The following is a 24,688-nucleotide window of genomic DNA, read 5'->3' on the forward strand; positions in this document are numbered from 1 at the left end:
AATTGGATTTTAAGTCTGGACTTTGAGTAGGCCACTTCAAAACAAACTCCTTGTTGTTTTGAGACCTGAGAAGACAATCTCTTTCAAGGTTTTCTGGTAAAGAGCAGAAAGGATGGTTCCGTCAATTAAGTCGTCTCAGCCAAGAAGCAGAAAAGCAGCCCCAGACTGTGTTTGTCTGTTGATATAATGTTCATTTATGAAATGCTGTTAGTTTTATGCCCGATGTAACGAGACAGAAAACTTCCAAAAACTTCAACTTTTGACTTGTCAGAATATTTTTCCAAAAGTCTTTGGGATTATCAGATGTTTTTTAGTAAATGTGAGACGAGCCTTTGTTCTTTTTTGGCTTAAAACATTTGGTTCCATCTTTTTTTTTTATTGTTGAATCATCAACACTGGTCATAACTGAGACGAGTGAGGTCTGCAGTTCTTTAAATGAAGCTCTGGGTTCTTTTGTGACCTCCCGGATGAGTTGTGGATAATGGCTCTCAATGTGGTTTCAAAACCTTGGAAATTAGAACTTTGCTTCTCATCTGTTCTTTAGTTTCTTTAGAACGCAGCATTCTGAAATCTTTTAGCCTACTTCCCTTTGCCACACAGGTTATACTCTAACTGATTTCTTGATTCAACAGGTCTGGCAGTAATCAGGCCTGGGTGTGGCTAGTAAAACTGCTTTCCAAAAACTTTAGTTAATCACAGTTAATGTATGATTTAACAAGAGGAGGCAAATACTTTTCCACACAAGACGGGGTATTAATAAATAAAATCATCAACTGCATTTTGTGTGTATTCATGTTATCGCTGTCTAATATTAACGTTTGTTTGATGCAAATATGACACACAAATTTCATTCATTTATTCTAACGGTTTGTTCAAATCGCGGTTGCGGTGCAGGGTGGAGCCCATCTCAGCATGTTACCTGTGACAATATTTCCTTGCAAAAGGTTCCTTAAAAAAAAATGACAAATTATCAGATGAAGAGTCAGGAAATCTATGGTGACGTTTAAGAGAAGTAAGAAGAGGGTTTAAGCTCCTTGCATAGTAATTTTCATTTCCTATGAGCGTGGAAAGCACTAATGTGTATTTAATTCTTATATATTTCATGTATTAAGGCAAGAAAGGGGAGCAGAAAGACACCAAGTTAGCAATTCTCTTGAATTTATCAGTTCTACTCATCATCGCAACATCATCAATATGTGAGAGAAGTGAGAGTGGATGGATAAAATAAAAACCTATAAGGCTGGACAAAATGACAGCAACCTTACCAATGTTAACCACAGTCTGAACAGACAAATTCTTGATGGGAGTATTTTTCCTGAGAAGCCTCGAGTCAAATGCTGACTCCCAAAATTGGCACCGTATGTCTACAGGTAGCCGTGTATTTCTGTAGCTGCTGTATCTGGATCAATGTGGTAGACTGAACATTTGCAAAACAGACCATTTTCACTTCAATTATATGTATCATCTGCTGCAATATCAAAAATATTTACCTTAAAGTGTTGCCTAGTAGTATCCACAATACATGGCGATTATGGAAACACTGTGATTATTATTACCTCTTTATGACACCAGTGCCTAAGGCAAACAATAAAAGATGTGATTCAGAGTACCAGTTATGTTCTAACACGCTTTTTTTTTTTTTGGAGCTAGCTGAAAACCTACCACTTGTCAATATTAAGTCCACTTTTTCCAGGGGATTACTGTTTGTTTATTTAATACTTTATTTTTTTTTTCAAGAAAAGCTATCTACAAACCCCATAAATCAACACAGGCTTGCAGAGAAGAGGATTTTTCTCATCATCCTATGATGGGAAAAAATTAATCTTAATTTAATGCCAATCTAACAGCATTACAAAGCATTACAAAATACATTTAAACCCAGTGCTTTGGATCCACATGCTCAAGTTTCATTATTCATTATATGTGAAGATAAATGAAGAACTGGAGCTCAATTTTTTTTTACTGCAAAGCAGAATTCGTGACTATATTTGGGAGACATCCCCAAGATAACACATGGAAACTAGGATGAGATGCCTAATGAAAAGTCTAGCTAGAGCTCCAGTGTGACTACAAAAGATAAGAGGACAGACTGAGTAGTGGAAACCACGTTAGCACATTTATGTTTCACCTATGTTTTACTATGCTCTAAATTTCTTCTTGAATGTCTGTGGCTTGCCAACTCTAGTAGAAAACTGTGGTCTTAATATTTCTTCAGCCTTAAAAAGTGCTTGTGCTCCATTTGATCAGCTGGAACATAAATGTGGTCCAAATCTGTGCAGGACCAGCAAGTTTTCTATGAAGAACAGATGCAGGGCTAAAACAAACTATTCACAAGGTATGCATTTAAGGAAATATTTTATTTCTGCAAAAACAGACAACAGGAAATAAGATTTTCTGTCTTTCTTTAGAATTGCCTTGAAAAAACTGTTCTAACCTTGTCGTAATTATGCTAGTAATAAATTTATGCTTCACATTGTTTCATTAGTTCCTCCATTTTTTCACGTGTCAGTTTGATGGTGTTATGGTAAGTTTAAACCTTGGCATAGATACCAATCGCCAAGAAGTTCTGGGAGAAAAACCCTTTTAGTCACAGTAGCTGAGTGTTAGTGGAAAACCCTGATAATTACAGTCCCAGTTTTAAGCTCCATTTAAGTCGAGACCATGTCCCAATCTCTCTATTCTGACCTAACAAGCTGAATCACAAACCTGACTAACTACTTTGTTCGTATAACTAACTTTAAAACGCATTGCAGTTATAGCTTAGTCATTACATAGTTTGACTTCACTACTGACAAAAGCCAGGTGAAAAAACTATTCAAGTGTGTTTCCATTTAATTCACCTTTGGTGGCTTTCTTCTGATTTTAGAACTGGGGGTATGCATGTTGTGCAATTCATTTTCCTCTCTGATGCTTATCTTATCTCACCCTCTTCCCCACTACTTTAAAGTACTTTGAGAAAATGTTAAGAAGATTTCTATTGTTTGCGGCCCAATCTTTCAGGTGAAAACCAAATGGTTTATGTGTGAAGTTTAATGTTTGGGATTTCAATGAGGCGAAGATCCTTTGTGCTGACGACGACCCTGCTTTTAAAGACATGTTCACAAAGTCAACAATCTTTCAAACAAACACCATCACAATAAAGATGCGTGCCCTTGGTTGTTACCAGTATTTCGATTTTTAAAAGAAAAGCATGAAGATGAATCACATTTGATGAGAATTAAAGAGAATTAAAGAGAATCTGCAGCGCACGTCAAGGCCTCAAGTAAAACTCCAAAAAGTTAGTAGTGCTTGACTTGTTACACTAGTCCAGCATCTAAGTTCGGAGTGTTTAGCTTTGACTTTCACCACACAACTGCAATCATTTACAGGAGACGCTGCAGAAAAATGCTTTCCTGCCGAGTCACCACAGAAAGGCAGATAAGGCTAAGAATTTGTGAGCGGTGGCAGTTATGTTTCTAGTTTGGATGTATACGATTAGGCTGGGCTGTTATGATAGGTACATGCATCAAATATTCATGACCTTGTGCCTGATGAATACTGTATATAAACAAGATTTAGTCCGATTCTTGCTCAGTGCAGTCAGCACAGCATTCATCAACCTGCAGGCCAGATCCAGCACATGAATACAAAACAGACAGGCTGTTCTCATTCCACGTATTCAATTATGTCCAAGGGTAAAGTTTGTTCCCTCTTTAGAGAGTTATTCATTATTGTACTGTTGCTTACAGGTACTACTTATCACAGGAGACGATGTCTAAGTATTACATATACTATACTGATACCCCTCTTGCTAGTGCAGAAAACCCAGTTTCAGAGGGAACAATAGCGGTCAGTCCAAAATGGTTTATTTTGTAAAGGGGGCAGCTGGAGATGAGAAAACATGGTGCGCTACTAAATGATGATATATTCAAATGTACATGACATTCAAAGGGTATTACAGTTGTCACTCAAATTTTCCACACATGAATTCTTTCATTCAAAACCTTTTTTCCAAATGTAAATGGATAAAAAAAAAAAAAAAAAAATCTTCAACATAAAAATATGAATCAACACGATAAACCCCTGGGATGCTGGAAAAGGAGAAAAGTAACAGTTACATGCAGAATGTAGACGGGTGAGTTCATGTTTTTTCTAATTTTGGAAAAATGAAAAACCAGACGCTGAATGACTAACACATCGTAGAAATCTAGACGAAACATTGTGGTGAACTGCCCTTTTGTCCCCAAATCATTAACTCACATTAGCGGAAACTGCACTGTTTCAGTCTTTTATTCGCTATAATATAGGTCAATAGGAAATATAAGAAACTGCTATTAATGACAACTCGAGTGGTCTTGGCTAGCCATTACAAACAGCACATATGTGTTGAGATGCCTCATGAAAATGACAGCCCAAAATAAATTACATTTGCCAAAACTTAACGCACAGACTGGTCAGGATGAGGGGGGCAAGAGGAAGGCTGGACTTGATGTAAGAGAAAAAAAAAAGAAAAAACAACAAACGACTGGATGACGAGTCAAATACAATGTGAATGAAGCTCCTCTGGATGTGTGGTGTCCAGAGGTACGGCTGTAGAGTGAGTATAAAGGTCCCAAAGTAGAAACTGCAGTCTTAACATGTGCCATACTTTAAAATGTAGAGGAAAACACCCTTACACTCATCAATATGATGAGCAGAGAAGTCCCAAACCAAAGCTTTGAAGTCTTTATTTTTGCTATCGGGGAGAGGAAGAAAAAAAAAATACTTGAGAACAAAAATTAAACACAAAAACAGGAGAGGGCGGGAAGAAACGACTCCAGATATTACGCTGAACGCAGAGAAGATGAACTGCACGAGTTGGGTGAGACACTCCGGCACAGGGGGTTATTTCCTGGAGCTAGACTTCTAATATCCAAAAGTACTGGTCTGGAGGACCCACGTTGGTCATGGGGTGTCCATGGAGATGCCTGCAGCAAAATGCTTCTACAGCGGCATCTCAGCAGGCTTTCCAAGAGTGACGCTATGTGCTTCCAGCTGCCTGGCTCTCTCCTCCCTCTGAATTACCTGCAGGAGCAGAGTGGCAACGTGTCAGCAAAGGTATTTTAGGCTACGTTCACACTGCAGGTCTTAATGCTCAATTCCGATTTTTTGATCAAATCTGATTTTTTTGTCTGCTTGTTCACACTACAAATAAAATGCGACAGCAAACGCGCTCTAGTGTGAACGCTCAAAGCGCCCCGCATGCGCAAAAGAAGATGTCACACACAACGCGCTCTGTTTAGACCCAGAGCAAACAATATTGTTTGACTGATGGCCCTTAATATAAAGACTTCGGACTTCACGTTTCCCAATTTTTGCTTTAAGTTATTTTGTTATTTACATAATAATGTAGATAACCTAATAATTATCCTTATTGCTGTTTTAGAGGAGCGGTGCTTCAAAGGATAGTTGCAGATTTCTGTCAGAATCTGCAGATTATACAGTACAAATAAAATGTTAACGTTTCTCCAACGTTGTCTTCCCAACAGTTTCACTGACATCTACACTGGATGGCCAGGAAGCGTTCGCGGTGTCTTATCAGGCGCTTCTCCAGCGCTGATAATTGGCGTCTGTCTTGTGTCAGTGACGTAAAAGATGGATTTAATGCGACTTGACCATTCACACAGCAGTCGCTTTCTGAAACATCGGATATGTATCTGATTCAGTACCACATACGAAAGTGACCCAGATCGGATTTGAAAATATCGGATTTATGCCGTTCACACTGTCATACCATGATCGGATATGGGTCTCATAGGGTCAAAAAAAAATCGGATTTGATGCGCTTTCGCCTGCAGTGTGAACGTAGCCTTAGTTGAATCACTGAAAAACAAACAAGAGCTGCTGCAGTAAAAACTATAAAAATCAAAATAAGAAATAAAAATCACTGACTTGTAGCAGGAGTAGAGGCTGAAGCGGAGGCAGAGGCATTGTCCTCCTCGTCGCTGTCATCCTCGTTGGACTGCGGTACCTCGGCATCGGGGATGGTTGTTGCCGGGGTCTCAGACTCCTGTTCCACCCTGCTCTTCAGGGCCAGGATACGGTGATGTAACGCTGCAGCCAGCTGACCTATGTCTTTAGAGCTACCCTAAATATGCAAAAGTGCAAACAAAATTCAGCCACATGGACATGACACATGCACATTGCATTGGTACACTGTAACGCTCCATTTGCAGGATTTTCCAAATTATCAGTAGGATGACTTCATCTTGTTGAGAATGCAGCAGCCAGAGTCCTTACAGATTTCAACATATTACCCAGCTACTGAAGTAACTTCACTGGCTACCAGTTCAACACAGAATTACCTGTACAAGTCCTTCTACAAGCTTATAAAGCTCTCAGTAGTTTGCCCTCCCCGTTCATCTCTGACTTTCTCAGTATCTATAACCTAATTAGATCTTTTAACTATTCTCAGAATTAGATCCAAGTGTGCTGAGGGTGCTTCAGTTACTGTGGAAACTGAACCTTGGAACAAGCTGTCTGCTGACTTGAGGTCATTTACAACTGTTTACACTTTACAAAACAAGCTTAAAACCTCTTTTTTTAAACTTTCTTGTACAGTTAGTTTTTTATTGCTTTGACTTAAGTAAGCCTACATTTGTTTTTATGTTTTTCATTTTTGGGTTATGCACACTGAGTTTACATTTAATGAAATGTGTTATATGAATAATAAAATTGCCACTTCGATACGCAGATGTTTCAGATTAAATGCTTTCCAAAACCCACAGAACGGCTGGAATGTTAAACATCTGGGGGAGGAAGTAATGCATTTTATTAAGAACAGTTTTTAACTACCTCAAAATAATATGTTTGAAAGCAGTATTCTTGTACCAACTGTAGGCACTGAATGTTTTAATATCACAGGACAATACTGAGCTGATCAAATTAATAACATGGAATGTATTCACCCTTTACTAAAGAGGAAAAACACACAAAAACAGAATGAGACAGATGATAAAGACGCATTAACAGTGGATGGGACAGCGTGAACCCAAGGCAGAATATGTTTCACCAGTTCAATGCTTGTACATTTTTTTATTTTTACAATTTTCTGTGTTTTTCTTACTTTTGATGTATACACAGGGAGGGGAAAAACACTTAAAAGCTAACACCGTTTGGAAAAATGAAATGTTCAAATGTTAAAGGTTTAGTAACACATACCGATATTAGGAAGACCTTGACACCCTGGTCCTCCGTGTCCATGGCAGTGATTCGTACACTCTTCTCGCTGGCCTTGTCCACTTGCATCTGGGGCCAAAGTTTAGTGTTGAGGATCAACCGGAGGCTGCCCTGGGTCCTCATTACTGCAACACACGACAGCAATGACATACAGATGCAAATATGCACATGGTGTTTACCATTTCTTCAGTCCACTGACTGTAAAATCTCTTCACTAAACAGGCACAACTAGTATTTGCAGTAAATACACAGCTATAGTCCTAGAAACTGCTCTGTTCAGTCACTGAGAAAGTGATTTGTACCAGGATTTTACAGTTTAGTCAAATATTAACCAGGATACAGTGAAAGAAAACTTCTGAAACAGTTGAATATTCATTAAAAACAAAACTTCAGAGTGCTTGTCCACTTAGATTTTGATTTGTCTGAATGAAACCACCATATATAAACATGACCACAATACTACTGCGGTGGCCAGTCAACAGAGCCATATAGTAGGAACAGACTCCCTCTTGTGTTCACTGTTAGGTTTTGTCACAAAAGGTATGTTTTGGTTTACTGAGATAATAGTCGCCCCTACCTGTCCCGGTAGAATAACAGTAAAAACAATCACAGATGCTTTCGTCCGCTAAAGCTATTTGGGTGACTGAATTGTAAAAACAAACCGTGCACATTCATAACAGGAAGGGTTTTCCCCCCCTTTTTTCCCCTCTCTCCAGCGGCTTTTTGAAGGTGCTTTTACCTAGACGGGACTGTAGCGTGCCGTCGTCTGTCGATGCCATGTCATTGAGCCTCAGCAAACCCCGACCTCTCTCTATCCACGACTGAGCAGTCTTCTCAAAAACATACAACTTGCACTGCATCTGAAGTAAAAGAGGAGGGGGAAAAAAGAAGATTATAAAACATTCTCACCATGTTATTCGCTGCACGTCTTCAAGCGAAATACCCCGCCTTGTCTTTTACCTGTAAAACATTGCTTTCTGATTCCTCTCCAGTTTTCACATCGACTTTCTCTAAGATGCACTTCTTGGCTGTGGCTTTGGTGTATGCTGCTGCAGACTCCTCCAAAGACTCTGACACGTTGTTCACTGACATAAAACACAAACATAACTGATCCTTTAGCAACACAGAAACAGTGCTACTGCAGGGTAATCAAGGGGCCTGTCTTCCATCCCCGAACAGAGAAGCTTGATAATGTTCTCTGCATCATTTCCAGAGCAGAGGCACTTGAGCTCTGCGCCCACATTAATGATTGCCTGGGCACTGAGTAGCTATGAAATGATAAATTATTTTTCAAAGTCACCGAACAAAGTAAAATATTCTCTCACTCAGTATTCCCCTTTTGTATGTTAAGACACAAACCCTGGTTATAAAGTACAAGCCTATGATTAGTCAATTATGAAACCAATCCAAGTTTAAGACAATATAAAACTAATATACAGTCATAAGCTCACAGGTCTTGTTTTTGTCTTGAGTGGAGTAAAGTTTTGTGCTTACATCTACTAGTAATCAATCCAAATACCAACCATTTTTGTAAATAATAGGAGGGATGGGTTTTTTACCTTTCTCTGGGGTGGCTTCCTGCGATGAGGGCTCTGAAGCAGGGGCAGCTGACACGTCTTTATTTTCCTCATTTGAAGAGTCACCCTTTGGTGGACTCTGAAAACACAACAGAGTTGATCATTGCAGCTCGTTCAATTGTAGTCATTAGGAATTCTGCAGTATTGCAGAAGGTAAACAGACTATTGAATTCACCCTATTAACTCACCAGAACTCGTTCAGACATATTCTGCCCAAAAACAAATTTTGCTCCACTGTCTGCACTGTTTGTGGCATTTTTTGAACTGAAAAGGCAGAAATGCAAGTGTGCATCAACACGTTGATCAAAGTTAATACTGAATTACGCAGAAATACTATTTTAAAAATGTAAGTAGAACACATTTTAATTACCTTGTGGTAGAGATGTACTGCAAGAAATAATTTGTGCCCTCTGATTGAGAGTCCAGCGGCACGCCGTCCTTTGAATTGTCTTCTTTATTGTTTTCCTCCAACTAGAGAGAGAGAGAGAAAAATGGAAAATACACAGGAAGGAAATCTTACGACAGAAAGTAGATTAAGAAATCTCTACAGACAAATCTTAACCAACCCAATATGATGTAATTCAAGCATCATGTTGGTCCAAGCAATAAATAAGCACTTGTTTCATGTCCACTTTAAAATCTCACAATAAATATGTCCACTTACATGTATTAAGGCTCATTTACTCCAGGAAACCTTACTCTTAAAAAAAAGTGCCACCTTGTGTGAAGAATGTGATGTCATTAGGTCGGTTGGTTATTAGCATATACTAGCTAACTTGTGACAGCTAAAAGGCTCACTTTTATGGTGCCCCTGACTGCAGCAATGAGTTTTATGTTAAACACAAAAACTAGAATATCTTGTCCACTCTGTCTCATAGGCAGAAAGTGGTTCTTCACTGTTGGCTAGCTGCACTGAAACAGGACTTACCAAAACTAGCCATAATGCTAAGGTTTGTATATGACTTTGTAAAATAGGTCTGTGTGAGGGAGAGCCTGTTTGAGTCAGATGTTCACTGAACCAACTAGCTAGAGTCAAGCACCTTCCCCACTATTTGATTTGATCTCATGAGGTTGGTGTACAGACCGAGCGACCAATCAGCCGACAGAGTGCATACCCAGAAAATAGGATCAGTAGGTTTAACCCCCAGTTATTTCGAAGTTAAATCTTTCCTTTCACAAGCACAGCGAAACTACAAGATAACTGGTTACTACATGCATTGCAAACAAAGTTTCTTATTAAAGCAAGATTAGGAATCTTGATAACCATTAGCATCTTCGCAGGTGGGACTCTTCACGTCTCACTCCCCTTCACTTATTTTAATTTACTTCATATTAGAAGTGAGTAAAAGTAATCAGTGAGATAATGTGCTCACCTAAACAATTTTCCACAGCAGTTTCCCAACAGAATTTCAAAACTAAAACAAACAAAGAAGGGCTCCGAGAACTACGGCATCTCTTCCTTGGAAGCGCCTGTGTGCCCCCCCACCCCACCCCCTTTGGGTCATCGCCCACATTAATCTATTCCCCTCTGAACATCCTGATGGTGGTAGGCTTCTTGATTGCACTTTGGTAAGAAACTTAGTTGCATTTGCACTGTGTCACCAGTTAGACTAACATTACCATATGTTAGCTATTAGCAGCAACCAACCAATCAACCAGTGACATCACATTATGTACTAAACAGGATGGTGCTACACGTGCTCTAGAAAACTTTATTTTTTAAATCCAATTTCACCAAACACACACTATTGCTTGACACAAAAATTTTTGCTTCGAATTCACCTGCTCACAGCCAGCAGAAGGAAAACTCACCTTTGCTCTGTCTTTGATATTCTGACCAAACACAAATGATATTGCTACATTTGACTCTTTCTTCTCTTTTCTTTCTCCGTCCTTGTTACCACTCGAGCCATCTTCCTCATTTTCATGTTTCTGAAACAGGAAGAAACAGAGCAGCAGGGTCAACTAATATAACTAGTGTTCACTGAGCCTTTATCAGATTTGAAGGATCTTTTACCAACACGAACTTCCCCTGCATGCAACAAGTTTCATTAATATCTTCCACAAACCACACTGACTGCAACTTGCACCTTAACTGTGTTTGCAGTTGACTGTACGTTGCATAAAAACAAACGGGACCCAGTCTCACTTAGAAAAAAGGGACATTGCACTTTTAGCAGTCTGGGTCATTGTCAAGTATGTAGCCAAAATACTAGAAAAGTGGCATACAGCAGCAAGACGTGCCTAATTTTCCTAATGCAAATCCATTTACTTAGCAAGCCTATTAGTGGCACAGCAATATAGTTAATATTTCTGGATGAAACTGATTGCAGAAAGCATCATTTAGTTACTAGTTAATTCATGCAATGTAGTGGGAGGTTCCCATCATAAATAATCAAGAATAAGAATCAGCAAGCTGCCCGAGTTTCTGGTCTCACTGCAAATCCAGCTGCATAGCTTTAGATGGTGGCTAGTAATGACACTCTGAAGAGCTAGTGAAGGGCCAGCTGCAGACAAAGACAGTGGATTTGGGGTCTATGCACAGGATAAAAACTTACAATTTCCTTTATTCATCCTTACAAAGTATCAACGGTTGTAATATCCAGTATTGTGGGAAACTGAATACAACTATGCTAACCCTGCTGAAGCACATTTATGTGCAGCCAAATGACTCCAAGGCGGTCTCGTTCATTTTCATGCTGTTTGAAGAAATGTGTCCAAGCAACATCTGTGCTTCATTATTTCTTCAATTATCAGAATTTCTAACATACTTGTGACTTAAGAAATAATGAAGCCAAAATGTTTGCTTTACTTGTACAAATGATACGCATGTGAATGAGTCACTTTGAAGTCATTTGGACTTTATTGGGTGCTGAAACTGAAGCCTAATCATAATGAATTATTAAAAACAGTCACAGCACAAATTTTTTATTTGGCCTAAACAAATGACTGAAACTGGCTGGACTGCTGTTCTGAACACTACGAGGAGCAAACTCACGCAACCTGTGTGGTTTCTCTTTGTTAGTCAAATTATGTTTGCCTTTTTGAGCTGTGGCTGAAGGATTCATTAAAAAAACAAACAAACAAAAAAACAACAACCCTGTAACGATGGAGAGCTGAGGTAATGACAGAAAAGCAAGTGTTGCAATGTAGTAACATGTTTGTGACAACAGTTTACACATGTATGTTTTAATAAATATGTTTATATTATTTAATCAAATGTAAACAAAAAACATTTTTAAAAAACATGAATTTTCTATGCTGTAGCTTTTCATTCTGACTTGTATCTATTAACACACTAAAAAGACAAATATGTCAACAGGACAAATAAAACACACAAGCAAAAACTGTAATAAAAAAAACTCAACAAACAAAAACTGCAGGAAATGCAGTCATGTTTGATTTTTGTCTCCTAATTATAAATTGTTTAGGTTTCGCTACTTCTCACCGGTGTCTTAGTCAGCGTGGCTGAGTGCTCTGTGTTGTTCAGGAAGAGGGACTGGGTCACAGGTGCACCATCTGAGGACTTTTTCACACCATTGGTTCCACAACTGGAATCTACAGACAGAAAAAAGGGGAAATTATTCCAACTTTTCACCTATCCTGATAGCATTTGAAGCGACACACCTCATGAGCAAAACAGTGCACAGTGAGAACAACGACTGCAATTATATCTTAAATTACATGTGATTAACTAATGAGTGTAAGACTCTGAGCTTTACTCACTGGACTCTAAATGTGATTTAGAGGGCGGTGCCTGGAGAACTGCAGGGCGGAGGACACTGCGTTGCTGCTCCTTGGGTTTCTGACTAGGGACACCTGCAACCGAGGCAGTTTTTCTCAGGCTTTGTACACACAGTTATATCTTTTACATGTACATGTCGATGTGTGGGCTGCTCAGAAATAATTTTTTGGATTCACTAAAAATAATCTGCAAATATTCAAAGCTTTGCCTGGGAGTAGAGTACAAGTAAGGGGTAGGTCAATATGACATTAGTAGTCATTTGGGATCCCTTCATTTAGGGGGGGGGGGGGGGGGGGGGGGGGGGGGGGGGGGGGGGGGGGGGGGGGGGGCGGGGGGGGGGGCGGCATATTTGCACAATCTAATGTTATTCCAGACCATAACCTGCATTCAAATGCTTGACTTTTTGTGACAGCTTTCAAACATAGTTGTAACTTGTATAATCATATCAATTGTTCATGAGGACTGTACCAATGTCAGTGCTGATAATTAAGATTAAATGTCCTCATCAGATAAAGCCTGAATAATAAATGATAATGCATAATGAACAGGATTGGTCTGAGTAAACATCTGCCAAGGATGAAAGTTCCCTCCACCCTGTGCATGAACTGAGTGTCGGGATCAACAATGAGTTTATATCTAGATGGGGTTTTTTTTGAGCCTCATGACGATATCTGATGATATCTGCCAGTTTTTCTTATTTCAGTAACAAATCTAAAGTAGTTGTGAAGATATGATGCAATTTTGCTCCATCTAAAACAGTAGAAACCTTTTCCAAATATTTTGTATGTGTGGACCAAGTAACACCTAATGCAAAAACATTTCATGCAAATCCAGCAATAGCTTTTGTATTATACTGCAAATAAACAGAAAAACTGAACCAACTGCAAAAGCTACTTGCTAGATTTTTGTGGTCAGGTATTTAACAAAACCATAGTATAAATAGAAAAAAAATAACAAAAACATTTTAAACATCTACCTGAACTTGGTGCCTGTCCATGTATGAGAGTCGGTGGTTTTAAACGGAACCCCACGGGCTTCTCCTCTGGTGTAACAAACCACAAAAAGAAGCAAAAGTTCAAAAAAACATATTCAGGTATTGCACAACAACCTAATGTGAGCATGCTCTTCTGTCTTTGCAAATTTTGTAACCACAGAGCCAGTTACCACAGCAACCCTTGTACAGCCTTAAGAGTTGTGTTGGAATCTCAGTAACATGGCGGGCTCTAGGGCCTTTGATCTATTTCTACCTCCGTCTCTTCATCTCAGTGGCTTTATTGGGATACCATCAAGTAATTAGCACTAGAACAGAAACCCAAAAGCACATGCGAAAAGCCACATCCTGTTTGTCCTCAGCGTTTAGGAGACCCTTCCAGTGTGCATAAATGTGTGAAGCTTAGATTGCACATATGCTAAAGAAAAACATTTTCAATCTAATTATAAGAAGTATTTGGATAATTAAATATAAATGAACGTGAATATCTTTCAACATTTTTAATAACCAGCAACTCTCAGGACATGCATGCAAACAATGAAGAAAAAAACCACACAAGCAATAAAAGCACTATAAACATTTTAAATGCAACTAAAATAACCAAACTTCCAGCACATAGTGTAGTTCTGCGTCCCTATTAACAACATTTTTTGGGTCTGTTCATCATTATTTTTACTTTCATATACACACATTATGTAACATGCTTCAGGCAGTTATTAACTACAGCCTGTTTGTTTGCTCAAGTGGAAGTCCTCTCCGTAAATCTGTTGACTAGTGAGTCAAACCTCTACGTCACTTTTCAATTGAGCTCAAGCCATTAAAGCAAAAAAAAGAAAAGAAAAGAAAAGAAAAAGATTGGGTCACTTTTATCTTTGATAAGAGATGGGATTTAAAAAATCCATAAAAATCACACTTCCTTATTCTCCCTTAAAGTGCTTCTGCAATAATAATTTCATATCCCTATTAACTAGTCAGTATTTTTCATAATGATATTTTCCCCCATTTTGACTCGTCTTACCAGTGTAATATGACCTTGATGAAAGTGATTCAACAAATTAAAGTATGAACGGCTACTCGGCAAATGACTGATTAAGCTGAGCTTCACAAATTTAACAAAATCATTTAACATCTAAAGTGATACAACAAATTTACTGGTCAGACGTCCTATAAATATAATACTTTGGCAGGAAAACCAGACACAGACGAGTGCTGCTGAGTTCAAAGCAAAGTTACCACAAGATAATTATTTACAAGCTTCGTGTTAGAGATATGCTACTGATAAACAATGTTGTTAATCCAGCTTCACCCTAACTTCCTCTCCTTACAGTTACTGTTTAATTTCTTATTTAACAAATATGCATATGTTTTTGTTCCCACTAGCCTAATTTATGTCAACTAATATAACTACTTTTTTGGCCCTGTAGATTTCCTGTGCAAATGAACAACAGATACATAAACTGCAAATGAAAATTGTTTTTTTTTTTTTGGGGGGGGGTTACATGGCTTTTTAACTTAACAAAAGGGCATAAACAACATAAAAAAAATGACAAATTTTAGTTTGACACAAACACACCTCTAAACCTGGCAAGGAGCTTTCACAAGCAAGGTCATGAAGCGGAAACCTTTAAAGTTTAAAGCCCAACTTACCCTAACCTACCAGCTGCAGCTTATTTCGAATTTCAGGTTATATTTTATAAATTTGCAAAGAAAGAAATACTTCAGTTACAAAGAAGGATCTAGTGTGGGAACAGCTATTATATCCAAGTCATACTGTATTCATAGAAAGACATTTCAGTTGGTCGCAAATGCGATCAAATTTTTCAGTGGTGTGACTAAAAATAAATATTTGGTCGCACAGGTGCGACCAACTGTTCGGGTAACAAAAAAAAAAAAAAAATCTCTGCAACTCTCCGTGTGGTCAATAGCAGACACACATTATGCCCCTATCGTGGACTAAACCAATCAGAGATAGTCAGGGGCGGGACCTCTCTGATTGGCCGTGGTGCAGTTGAAAGTGCAGGTGGAAGAGAGAAGTGAGTAGCTTGAATAAAGCGATATCGATTCATTAACGGATTCCACACAAAGACGTAAACACAGAGCGGACCCGACGCATCAGAATCAGCTTTGTTTTTCCTGGCTTTCTCACCCGACGGCCCGAACACGGACACGCTGTCGGAGCTTAGCAATTCTGATGCGTCGGGTCTGTGTTTACGTCTTTTTTGCGCTGATTCTGAGCTGCAGGTTTTGTCTCTCTCCAACCAAAATTCGCCGAGCCAGCAGCAAAAGAAGCAGCAAACTGCGCTTCACATTTGATCAATGTCGTCATGAATTCCCTCTGACTTCTGCTGTTTTGCTTCCACCACGATAAAAATCATACTTCCTGCACAGCTCTCTCTGTGTGTGTGTGTGTGTGTACTTCAGGAACAGTTTCCCGTCTCAAATCTCTGTTTTCTGCATTATTCATTCGCTTATTACCCACCAGTCTACCGTTGTTTACAGCGCTGTCTTTTTCTTTTTTCACTTAAATGACCTCGGACAAGAAAGCCTAATTTCTGCTGTTCAATACTGAAGAAATTTAAACTTCTTAAAATTATGCGAAATTGCAGAATATTGCAGAATATTTTAAGGTTATCTGCTATAAAAAACCAGACCAGGAAAATCTCCTTCATGTTTTTCACACAAAGGCATCTGCTGTGATGTTCACAATTTTGATAAAGTCTCACATGTATCAGTACTGATAAATGATCAGAATTATAATATTTCTGACTGTCTGAGGCTAAATTGTACCAAATCAGGACTTTGAGAACCGGAATCGAATGGATCATAGAAATCAGTGATGATACCCAGCCCTAGTGAGCAGCCTAGGCCTGAGAGAAGTGGATGTAGCTGTGGGTAATATGAAAAGATGAAAAGAACGATTGATAACTTTTTTGTTAAGTTAAGGCCTGATCTGTCTGAAATTCATAGCCAGTGCTCTGACACAGTGCCATCAATCTTTGAACGCTGAAAAAGCACAGTGTATCCAGGAAACATATTACATGCTGCAATAAATGCACTGCCCAAGTGTCCCCTCTCCCCACTGCCTTTCAGCAACAGACAGCAGCAAACAGGTCGTCAGAGGAGGCCAAGATGATGATTAAGTTTAACATTTTCTACGATATTGACAAAGCACTTTAAGCACAAGTTTGTTAGTTAATAATTTAGAAATGAATATTGTCTGTATGGACTTCCCACCCAAAGAAAGTGCACATGTAAAACTGCGGTGTTAAGCAATGCGGTTGAAAAATTTGAGTGCGCCTAACTTTTGTGCCGGTACGCCTAAATTTTTAAAGTTAGGCATACCGGTGCGCCCATGTCAAAAAGTTAGTCTAGAGCCCTGCACCTAAGACGGCGCTAAATAAACTAGCTTTTAATACCCAATAAGCTAGTCCTTTGTAGCAGTGGCACTACGAAAATTGCTGTCAGCTATCACCACATGACACTAGGAAATCATAATAACAAACCCTATGTATTTACTAATGTTAACCTTAACTCTGCCTTTTTCAAATTCAAGCATCATACATTTGTTTTCCAGTTGAATCTGGCAGTTCAGAGCTATATTATATGCAGGCAGGATCACAAGCGACTCAAGGCCATATTGTTCTTATAACTTAAAAGAAAAACGAATTCTCTGTATTACTGAAGGTTTTGAGAGGGTGGCGAATTACAAGATATAGAAAAAGACTTCTCCCTGCTTGGTATACTGAACGGTCTTTGTGCAACACATGACACAAACTGACAGATCTTTGGAGCAGTGAGAGCCAAATGAGAAATGAGCAAGGAGAAGTGAAATCTCAAACCAGACTAAATACAAAGACTTACATTTAAACCAAACAAAAACAAGATGCAGAAATCTTTTGAAGAATTTAAAAAGTTGCAAAGTAAATACCAATACTACATTTATAAAAATTAGCTTTCAGTTTATGTTTATGCAGTAAAGACTCTGAAAGGACAGCACTCAAAACTTAATGGACAAAATCAGAGTAAAATAGCTATATAAGAGTCAACTAGAACTAAGAGTCAACTTGGTGAGAGTTAAGAGTTTGTGACACTTTTAGAATTACCAAAATGATCTGTGACTTAAAATCTTTAAGTCAGCAAAAGCTACTATTTACCAGTTTTAGTGACCATCTTGTGCCAACTGCTTTAAATTGTTGATGTGTTTGATTTTTAATACTGAGATTCTTACCACAGGGGCCCTTTAAGCTGTGAAAGGAAAACTAATAGTGGTCTAGATTGCTCACCTGGCTCGGAGTCAGAGTTCCCAGTCGGAGACTGGCAGAAACTTGAGGGCATGAATACATTGTTCTTAGGAACTGCAAAGTAGCAGACAGACACTGCAATCAGCATACAAATCAATGTGTACACCACAGGCAAGAAGCAACATAAAGTAAACGCTCTGCTTTGCTTAGTCATCACGTGCCCTTACCAGAATGTGGGGGTGGGAATGATGAGGTCCTTTCCCTTTTCACAGGGGGAGTATAGCTTCCCTCATCTTTATCTGAATCTGAATGAAGTGAAATGATAATGACTGTATGTCAGTTTAAACAGAAAGATAACATGGACAAACAAAGTGGCCAATTTGGATATTTCATTTACCTTCTCCATCCTCTGCACTTGAGCCCTCAGCAGATCTCTGCAAGGAAGTGCAAAACATTTGGTTTTTTTTAATTTATACCAAAGGAGCACCATTACTCATATAAATCCTAGGTAGCTTTCTTAAATTCATGAAAATTTGACTTAATTAAATTAGAAACAAACTAGCAAGAAAGATGTGTGCTGATTTTGCAGGAAATGCTGCTAACAGTGACAAACTTGAATCCAAGAACTTTTCTAGGATGTGTGCTTTTCAGAAACTGAGCTTGACTAAATGTTGGCATAAATAACATCTACAAACTCAAAAAGGCAATGTTAGCCCTTATAGATAAAGAAAAGGAAAACAAAACAGAAACTTACCTTCTGTGGTTTATCTTTATGGAAAACAAACACAGGGGGCGCTATGGCAGGCTTGTCTGTTAAGAAAAGATGTAGGCTAGTCATCTAAACACTAACTTAAGGTGTGCAGCAGTACTGTCTGTCTGATTCTTCATGCTCAAAAGACCCTATGCTGTGGCTTACTTCTTCTGTGTACCTGAACATTGTAAGTGTATTTGGACATCTTCTATTTTATAGACTGTACAGCTGATTAAAAATAAAAAGTCTAACTTTTAAAAAATTGCTGTGCTAAAGATTCCAGTGAGTTAAACAACTGTTCACAACTAATTTAAATGTAAGAAACTTAAAAAGATGACCTGCAAAAATGCAGCTTAACAACAATCTGATTTCTATCTGTGTCAACCAGCCAGGCGAAATCATGCCATCAAACCGAGTACACTAAACTTAACCATACAATCCTATTAGAAGTTCCTGGAACAATTAAATCACATTAAGTTTACCTAAAGTGAACAATCCACAATAAACTAAATAACGTGATCAAACGTAAGATATGCAAATACACGTATTGCAGAATAGGCAAACTAGACAGAGACTGTGAAATTTTAAATAAATAAATAACTAAATGAGAAATTATGACGCTTTTCATCGGTATTTTCTTGCCTCCATAATCTATGATCATAACATAACAAGAATAGCTAAAGCCAGGCTAGGCGATAACATGATGTCAGCTCAAGCCACTTAACGACTCTATGTTCACACTGTACCCTGGTGTAAGATGTGTAATCCTATAACGTTAGCAGACAAAGGTTTTCCTCTGTCTGGGTCAGGCCTGCACACTGAACAGGTGTAGCATCGCTGTAGCTGCGCAAAACATGCATGCATGCGATATCAGCCAAAAGCCGGCAGCACATAGCCACGATTGTTTCCTGAAGCGACAATCACCGCTTTGACACACGCTCCGCATGGTTTAAGCTGATCATTTTTGTGTGAAACTAAAGAAAATGTTGTGTGACCTACATTTTACCCCCACCTTTGTATCTGCTGTCTGTCTCACAATCAGCTAACTTGTCCAATGAATATAAGATTTCCGGCATGAAACACTTCTATTCACATCTGAAATACAAGTAGCCCCAATGCGTCCCTTGCTTATGTTAACCAGTTAGCATATATACCCATCTGACCCTTTTCAGTAAATAGTCGGCGCCAATGGTTGTTCCTTAAAGCCGAGGGAGGTTTAGCTCGATGGCTAGTTAGCCTGCTAATGCGCTCCAACCAGCATGAGTCATGTCGCCTGACAAACAATGTCACTACGGTCCTCACTTCATTCTCCCATATTAGAAGCCCAACATAATGACAATCTGATTTTGATGGAATAAGAAAACGCGCAAACAAGCAGAGGCTAAACCGAAGCATTGTCTGACTGGCTGACATTTTTCCTCTACGCGCCTAAATGAACGTCAAGCAAACCTAAAACGCAAAGCTAACAACATGAAATAAACACGGACACTGTTTCCAATCACTGTTATTCTTACACATTAGCTTCGTTACAAGCTGTGCTTTTCAAATATGGCTTAGCCACGTTTGGTGTTTATAATCACCTTAGATCGTTTAGCTCACCACAAATGGCAACAAATACACACACACCGACTATAAATAGCCGGGTGCTAGCGTTAGGAGGTAAACCGGCTAACTGACAGGCAGAACTGGAGGGCGTTCCGAGACATTCCAGGTATTACCCCAAGCCCAGCGTTAGCATTGTTAGCCTGTTTGCTAACGTTGTAACCTTATAAACGCCGCGACGTTATTAATCCACCTGAAGTCGCCATTTACGTGTGCCACAGTTGCTTGATTTCAGCTATCAAATATGCAAACCGCGAAGAGACACGCTTTACATGGCCACAGTAGCTGTATTGTTTTTCTCATTCTGCCACTTACTCACCTTCGTTTGCCAAGTCCGCCATTTTACTTCGACGCTCACACACCCACAACCCACCGCGCAGATAACACCAGTCAAGGCAGCAATGTGCTCAGAGACTCCCGTTTGCTAATGCAACCAGCGACCCCTGCCCTCGCCACCACTCTTTTAGTAAACCAAAACTCTAGTATATGTCCATGCTTATCGATATGTTTATGTGGTTATTTATAATTCAGCTGGCCCAAAGGAAGAGCTTGAAGGTTGCCTGGGTCGCTTAACCCACTATTACAGCTTTCCCAGGCCCCTGTGTACCAACACAGACTTTAAAGGTATTATTAACTACGATAAAGCTGCACACAAACACCAGATGATGACATGAATGGCTCAGGTTTCTTAACCTAGAAAACAGTGGTTTGGCGGAAAAACAAAAATACAGCCTCCGAGCACATCACAAAAGCATCACCACAGCCAGTGTTAAGTGGTGATTTAATCAGATTCCCGGTAAAGTAAAGGTAAACAACCAAGGCGTCGTTCATATTTCCTGTTTCCAAATGATGTGTGTCCTGTAATCACTGTGCTTACATTTATACACATGGTTTATGCAAGGTCACCTCATAGTAAAAAGCCCTGTTAGTTTGAACCTATTGGCCCTTTTTTTTCCCTCCTGGGGTTTACGCATTGGTGTTGTTTGTAAAGGCCACATTTACAGTGGCTTTGATAGACACACACACACATACACACACGTGCACGCAAAAACGGCATTCTTTAAGATAGCATAAGTATAAGATCAGACTCTGTTATTAGTCCTACAGCAATGAAATTTCAAGTGCTAGAGCAGTACAGAGATAACGCCATAAACGTCACGCCTAAATAAAAAAAAAAATCGTGAGTGGTAAAGAATAACTCAAATGAGCAATACCAAGATGACAAACAAATAGATAAATAACATTTAAGCAATCTCTGTGCTGATGTAGCACTTGGAATTTACCAGGCCTGTAACCAAAACACCGTGTGATCATGACTCACATTATTTACATGAAGTGCATTATTATAGGAGTGATTAGGTCATGATTAAATCCTTTCCTAAGGATGAATTTGAATTCTGCCCATTTTCTCTGTTTTTGTTTTCTAGACGTGTGGACTTTTTCAGCTGTCAAGAGATTTTAACAGCTATGTGTTTTGCACAGAAATGTGTAATAACGTTCAATGTCCTTTTCCAGTGTCCTGTCAGTGCAGTTCCACTTTGCTTCCACTAGAGGGCGAACTGTTACTGCAACTGAGCAAATCTGTTACAGGTAAGCAGTGTTTACATTTTTTCCTGATGGCTTCGGGACAAGCTTTGAAACTCCAGGCAACTTTACAACACCAACTACAAAAGCAGTTCATATTTTTTTGTAAAAAAACAATAAATAAATAAATATATAAAATATATATTTTCTCCAGTGGATGAGGTTAACACAAACCATAAACTGCACAAGTGCATGAAGTACCAACTCTGCAGTGACAGTATAAATAAAATTATTGACTTGTGGGGGTTTGCTGTTTGCATTTTGTACTTTTTGCAAATTCTTTGTACAAAGCAATTTTGGCGTGCATATAGTAAGCAAGCATTCACGCAGATATCCAAATGTGTAAACTACATATGTTTATTCTGGATACAGTATCATGAAAAATATGGGCGGAAGGTATTTCCTTTGTTTCCTGAAGGAGTTTCAAAACAATAAAACCACAGCGGTCGTGACTCCTCTACACTAAATGATCCCTATGAGTGACCCCTATTCCAATCAGAGACATTATCAGAGGATCATGAAGATAAATGGTGGTTAAGTGATTAAGGTGTGGCTACACATTAGACAGTTAAGAGCTGTGGTTTGTGGGCCAGTCAATTGGAAATTAATTTCACTGACTGAAGCGGTATTGTTGGTGTGTGTTCTGTGTTCTTTTAGCTGCAATTCAAATAGTGTGAAAGAGACGTAGCTGTAGATTAGACTCAAGTATGCAACCTTCAGTTTGCACTTTATTGTGTGGTTTTCTTGCACATATAAAATATATTCCAGCAGAGAATCTATATTGCGTTATACTGCATGCTGTAAATAAAAGAATCATTCAAACTATGGTGCTTCCATAAGATTTTAAATTAAGACTGGGAAACATAACCTGCACCTGACCAGGTGATGTGTTTGGCATAAGTTACCACGGTAATTTATCACAAGCACTTCTGTGACACAGAAACTACAACTTTAAACCCAACATAGCTTAGTAGGCCATTAATCTCACTTTCTAGTACACCCTTCAGGTCATAGTCTTTGTGGTGTTGAGTTTGGCAGTTTGGAAAGTGCCTGAAGTGAAATGTAAAGCACTGAGTTGTTTTCTTTTCTCTTTTTTCTTTGCATGTTTAACAGACAACTGTGTTAAACTTTCTTTAAAAAAAGTGTAATGCTGAGAATGTACATGTGCACATTTAGTTTGGCTACAAGTGTTGATGTGGTTGTAGTGGCTCAAGAATCACTCTTAGAGCTTAAACGTTCATAAAATATCATAAAATACAGATAGTGCATGCTCAGACAGTGAAGGCAAAGCTGTGACACTATGTGTTTTTATGGTGAGAATGTTTAATTAAATTGAAAAGATTTGAAATTCTTTCTAATAATAAAATGTTAATAATTTTAGCCTTCTCTTAAAAGGCCTTTGTTAGCAGCTATATGTTCATCAGCCTTTTGTAAGTTGAGCCAACTTGAAATTGCATTTCCCATAGCACTTGTTAAACTTTCCAGACCATCTCTTATCGTAATACAACATTCTTCCTGAAGATAACAGGATAATCATCCTGTTACGATTAGAAATGTTGTAATGTGGGAATATTGGTATTATGTGATTCATTATTTGGTGATAATGGTAAGTACCCCTGCTTTTCATCTTCCAATAAATGGTCTTTCCCTGCATATCAGGCACAGCCATCTGCTTAGTTATGAACTAGATTAAGAAATATAAGTTCAGCATAAAACAATAGTAATAATAATTATTTAATTAATAATAATTAAATACAACACAGACATAAATACAAACCAGATCTTTGCCTTCTTTGCTCAAATGTGGCTAAGGAACACTGAAAAGAGGACATTTCATAAGAGTTTGCCTGAGTTGACCAAAAGTTGGTAATAATAATCGAAATAATCGTGCTTGAGATTTCCCCTCAGGCTCCCCTCAAACAAGCCACTGCATGTGTTTATACTCTTTGCTGCTGAGGGCTGTCATCCATCAGACGAGCTTGGCTTCTGCTTTGGGTCATATCAGTTTCTCTTTTGTACTTATCCACTGGTGTGGCGAATGTCCACTGTGCATCACTGTGTTTGCGTCTACGGGCAACAAACACCCCTCACTCAAAAGTTGGAACACACTCCCCCGCGTACGAATAGCAAACTGGCTCTGTAACGCTTACCAAACTCTAATGCACTCGATGGTGTTTCTATCATAATGAGTCAAAACCCATCATGGCAGATCCTGTAGCATTATTAGGAGGGTAAAAAGTAGTCTTTCAGTCAGAATCCATGCGTGGTGCAAAACTTGACTTTCTGCCTTCCTGATATGTGTAATATCTGTGTAATGATAACATCTACTTTGAAGTAGTCCAAGATTCACAATACTTTTTACATAACAGGCTTCTCATTTTCCAGAGTTTTGTAACTAATACCTAAAGATGAAACCCTTGAGGGGAGTCCCCTACAAAAACACGGGGTAATTATGGTTATGTAACTTTCTTCCACAAAATCCAAAACCATGTTATTTGTTCAGTGGTATAATGTTGGATCTTATCTACTGAAACTTGTCATTTGAAGGGCAGAACTGATTGCATAATACATTAGAATAAAATAAAACTGCTAGGGGAAAATTAAAAACTCCAAAAATGCTCAACGTAGCCACATTATATGGACAAAAGTATTGGGCCACATGTCTTAGTCTTTGAATTCAGCTGTTTTCCGCCCCATTGGCACATGCATATAAAAGATCCTAGCCATGCAGCCTGCCTTTACTAACATTTGTAAAAGAATGAGTCATTCTAAACAGCTCAACCATAGTAATGATTCCCTCCAAGATACTCGACAATTGATTGTCAGTGATATTATTGCAAAGTGGAAATGTTTAGCAACCACAGCACCGTAAAGTTACAGAGTGAGCTTGATGAGTGATGAGGCATATATTGCTTAGAAATTTCAAAGCTCCTCTGGCGTTAACATCAGCACAAATCCAGTGCACTGGGAGCTTCATCCTATGGTTTTCCATGGTCCATG

At 38.8% G+C, this 24,688-nt stretch overlaps 1 protein-coding gene across 3 annotated transcripts; it reads right to left on the bottom strand.

The window, feature by feature from the left end:
* Positions 1-2,338: 2,338 nt before the first annotated feature.
* ranbp3b (RAN binding protein 3b) lies at positions 2,339-20,488 on the bottom strand. 3 transcript variants are annotated; one of them, XM_087831579.1, is made up of 17 exons: positions 20,424-20,488; positions 18,506-18,561; positions 18,149-18,185; positions 17,979-18,056; positions 17,794-17,865; positions 13,496-13,561; positions 12,501-12,593; positions 12,223-12,332; positions 10,587-10,706; positions 9,145-9,245; positions 8,963-9,038; positions 8,757-8,853; positions 8,158-8,282; positions 7,937-8,057; positions 7,180-7,322; positions 5,911-6,106; positions 2,339-5,043 (listed from the first exon to the last, which is right to left on the bottom strand). In XM_087831579.1, exons 1-17 carry the CDS (start codon positions 20,443-20,445, stop codon positions 5,000-5,002), a joined length of 1,557 nt encoding a protein of 518 aa, XP_087687705.1. In that variant the 5' UTR covers positions 20,446-20,488; the 3' UTR covers positions 2,339-4,999. The 3 variants fall into 3 exon arrangements, with proteins under 3 accessions (XP_087687705.1, XP_087687706.1, XP_087687704.1); XM_087831580.1 differs by lacking the exon at positions 12,501-12,593; XM_087831578.1 differs by lacking the exon at positions 20,424-20,488 and having other exon boundaries at positions 18,506-18,604.
* Positions 20,489-24,688: the final 4,200 nt, after the last annotated feature.

The sequence above is a fragment of the Neolamprologus brichardi genome, chromosome 18 (assembly GCF_056152115.1).
Source record: "Neolamprologus brichardi isolate AB-2024 chromosome 18, ASM5615211v1, whole genome shotgun sequence".
Taxonomy (NCBI): Eukaryota; Metazoa; Chordata; class Actinopteri; order Cichliformes; family Cichlidae; genus Neolamprologus; species Neolamprologus brichardi.

Bases quoted from the DNA above. Each gene is read 5' to 3' on its own strand.
- ranbp3b (XM_087831578.1), bottom strand. From the start codon at position 18,589: ATGACTAGCCTACATCTTTTCTTAACAGACAAGCCTGCCATAGCGCCC. The intron at 17,866-17,978 runs GTAAGGGCACGT...GCTACTTTGCAG, and splicing joins ATTCCCACCCCCACATTCTG to TTCCTAAGAACAATGTATTC. The intron at 5,044-5,910 runs GTCAGTGATTTT...CTGCTCCTGCAG, and splicing joins AGCCTCTACTCCTGCTACAA to GTAATTCAGAGGGAGGAGAG.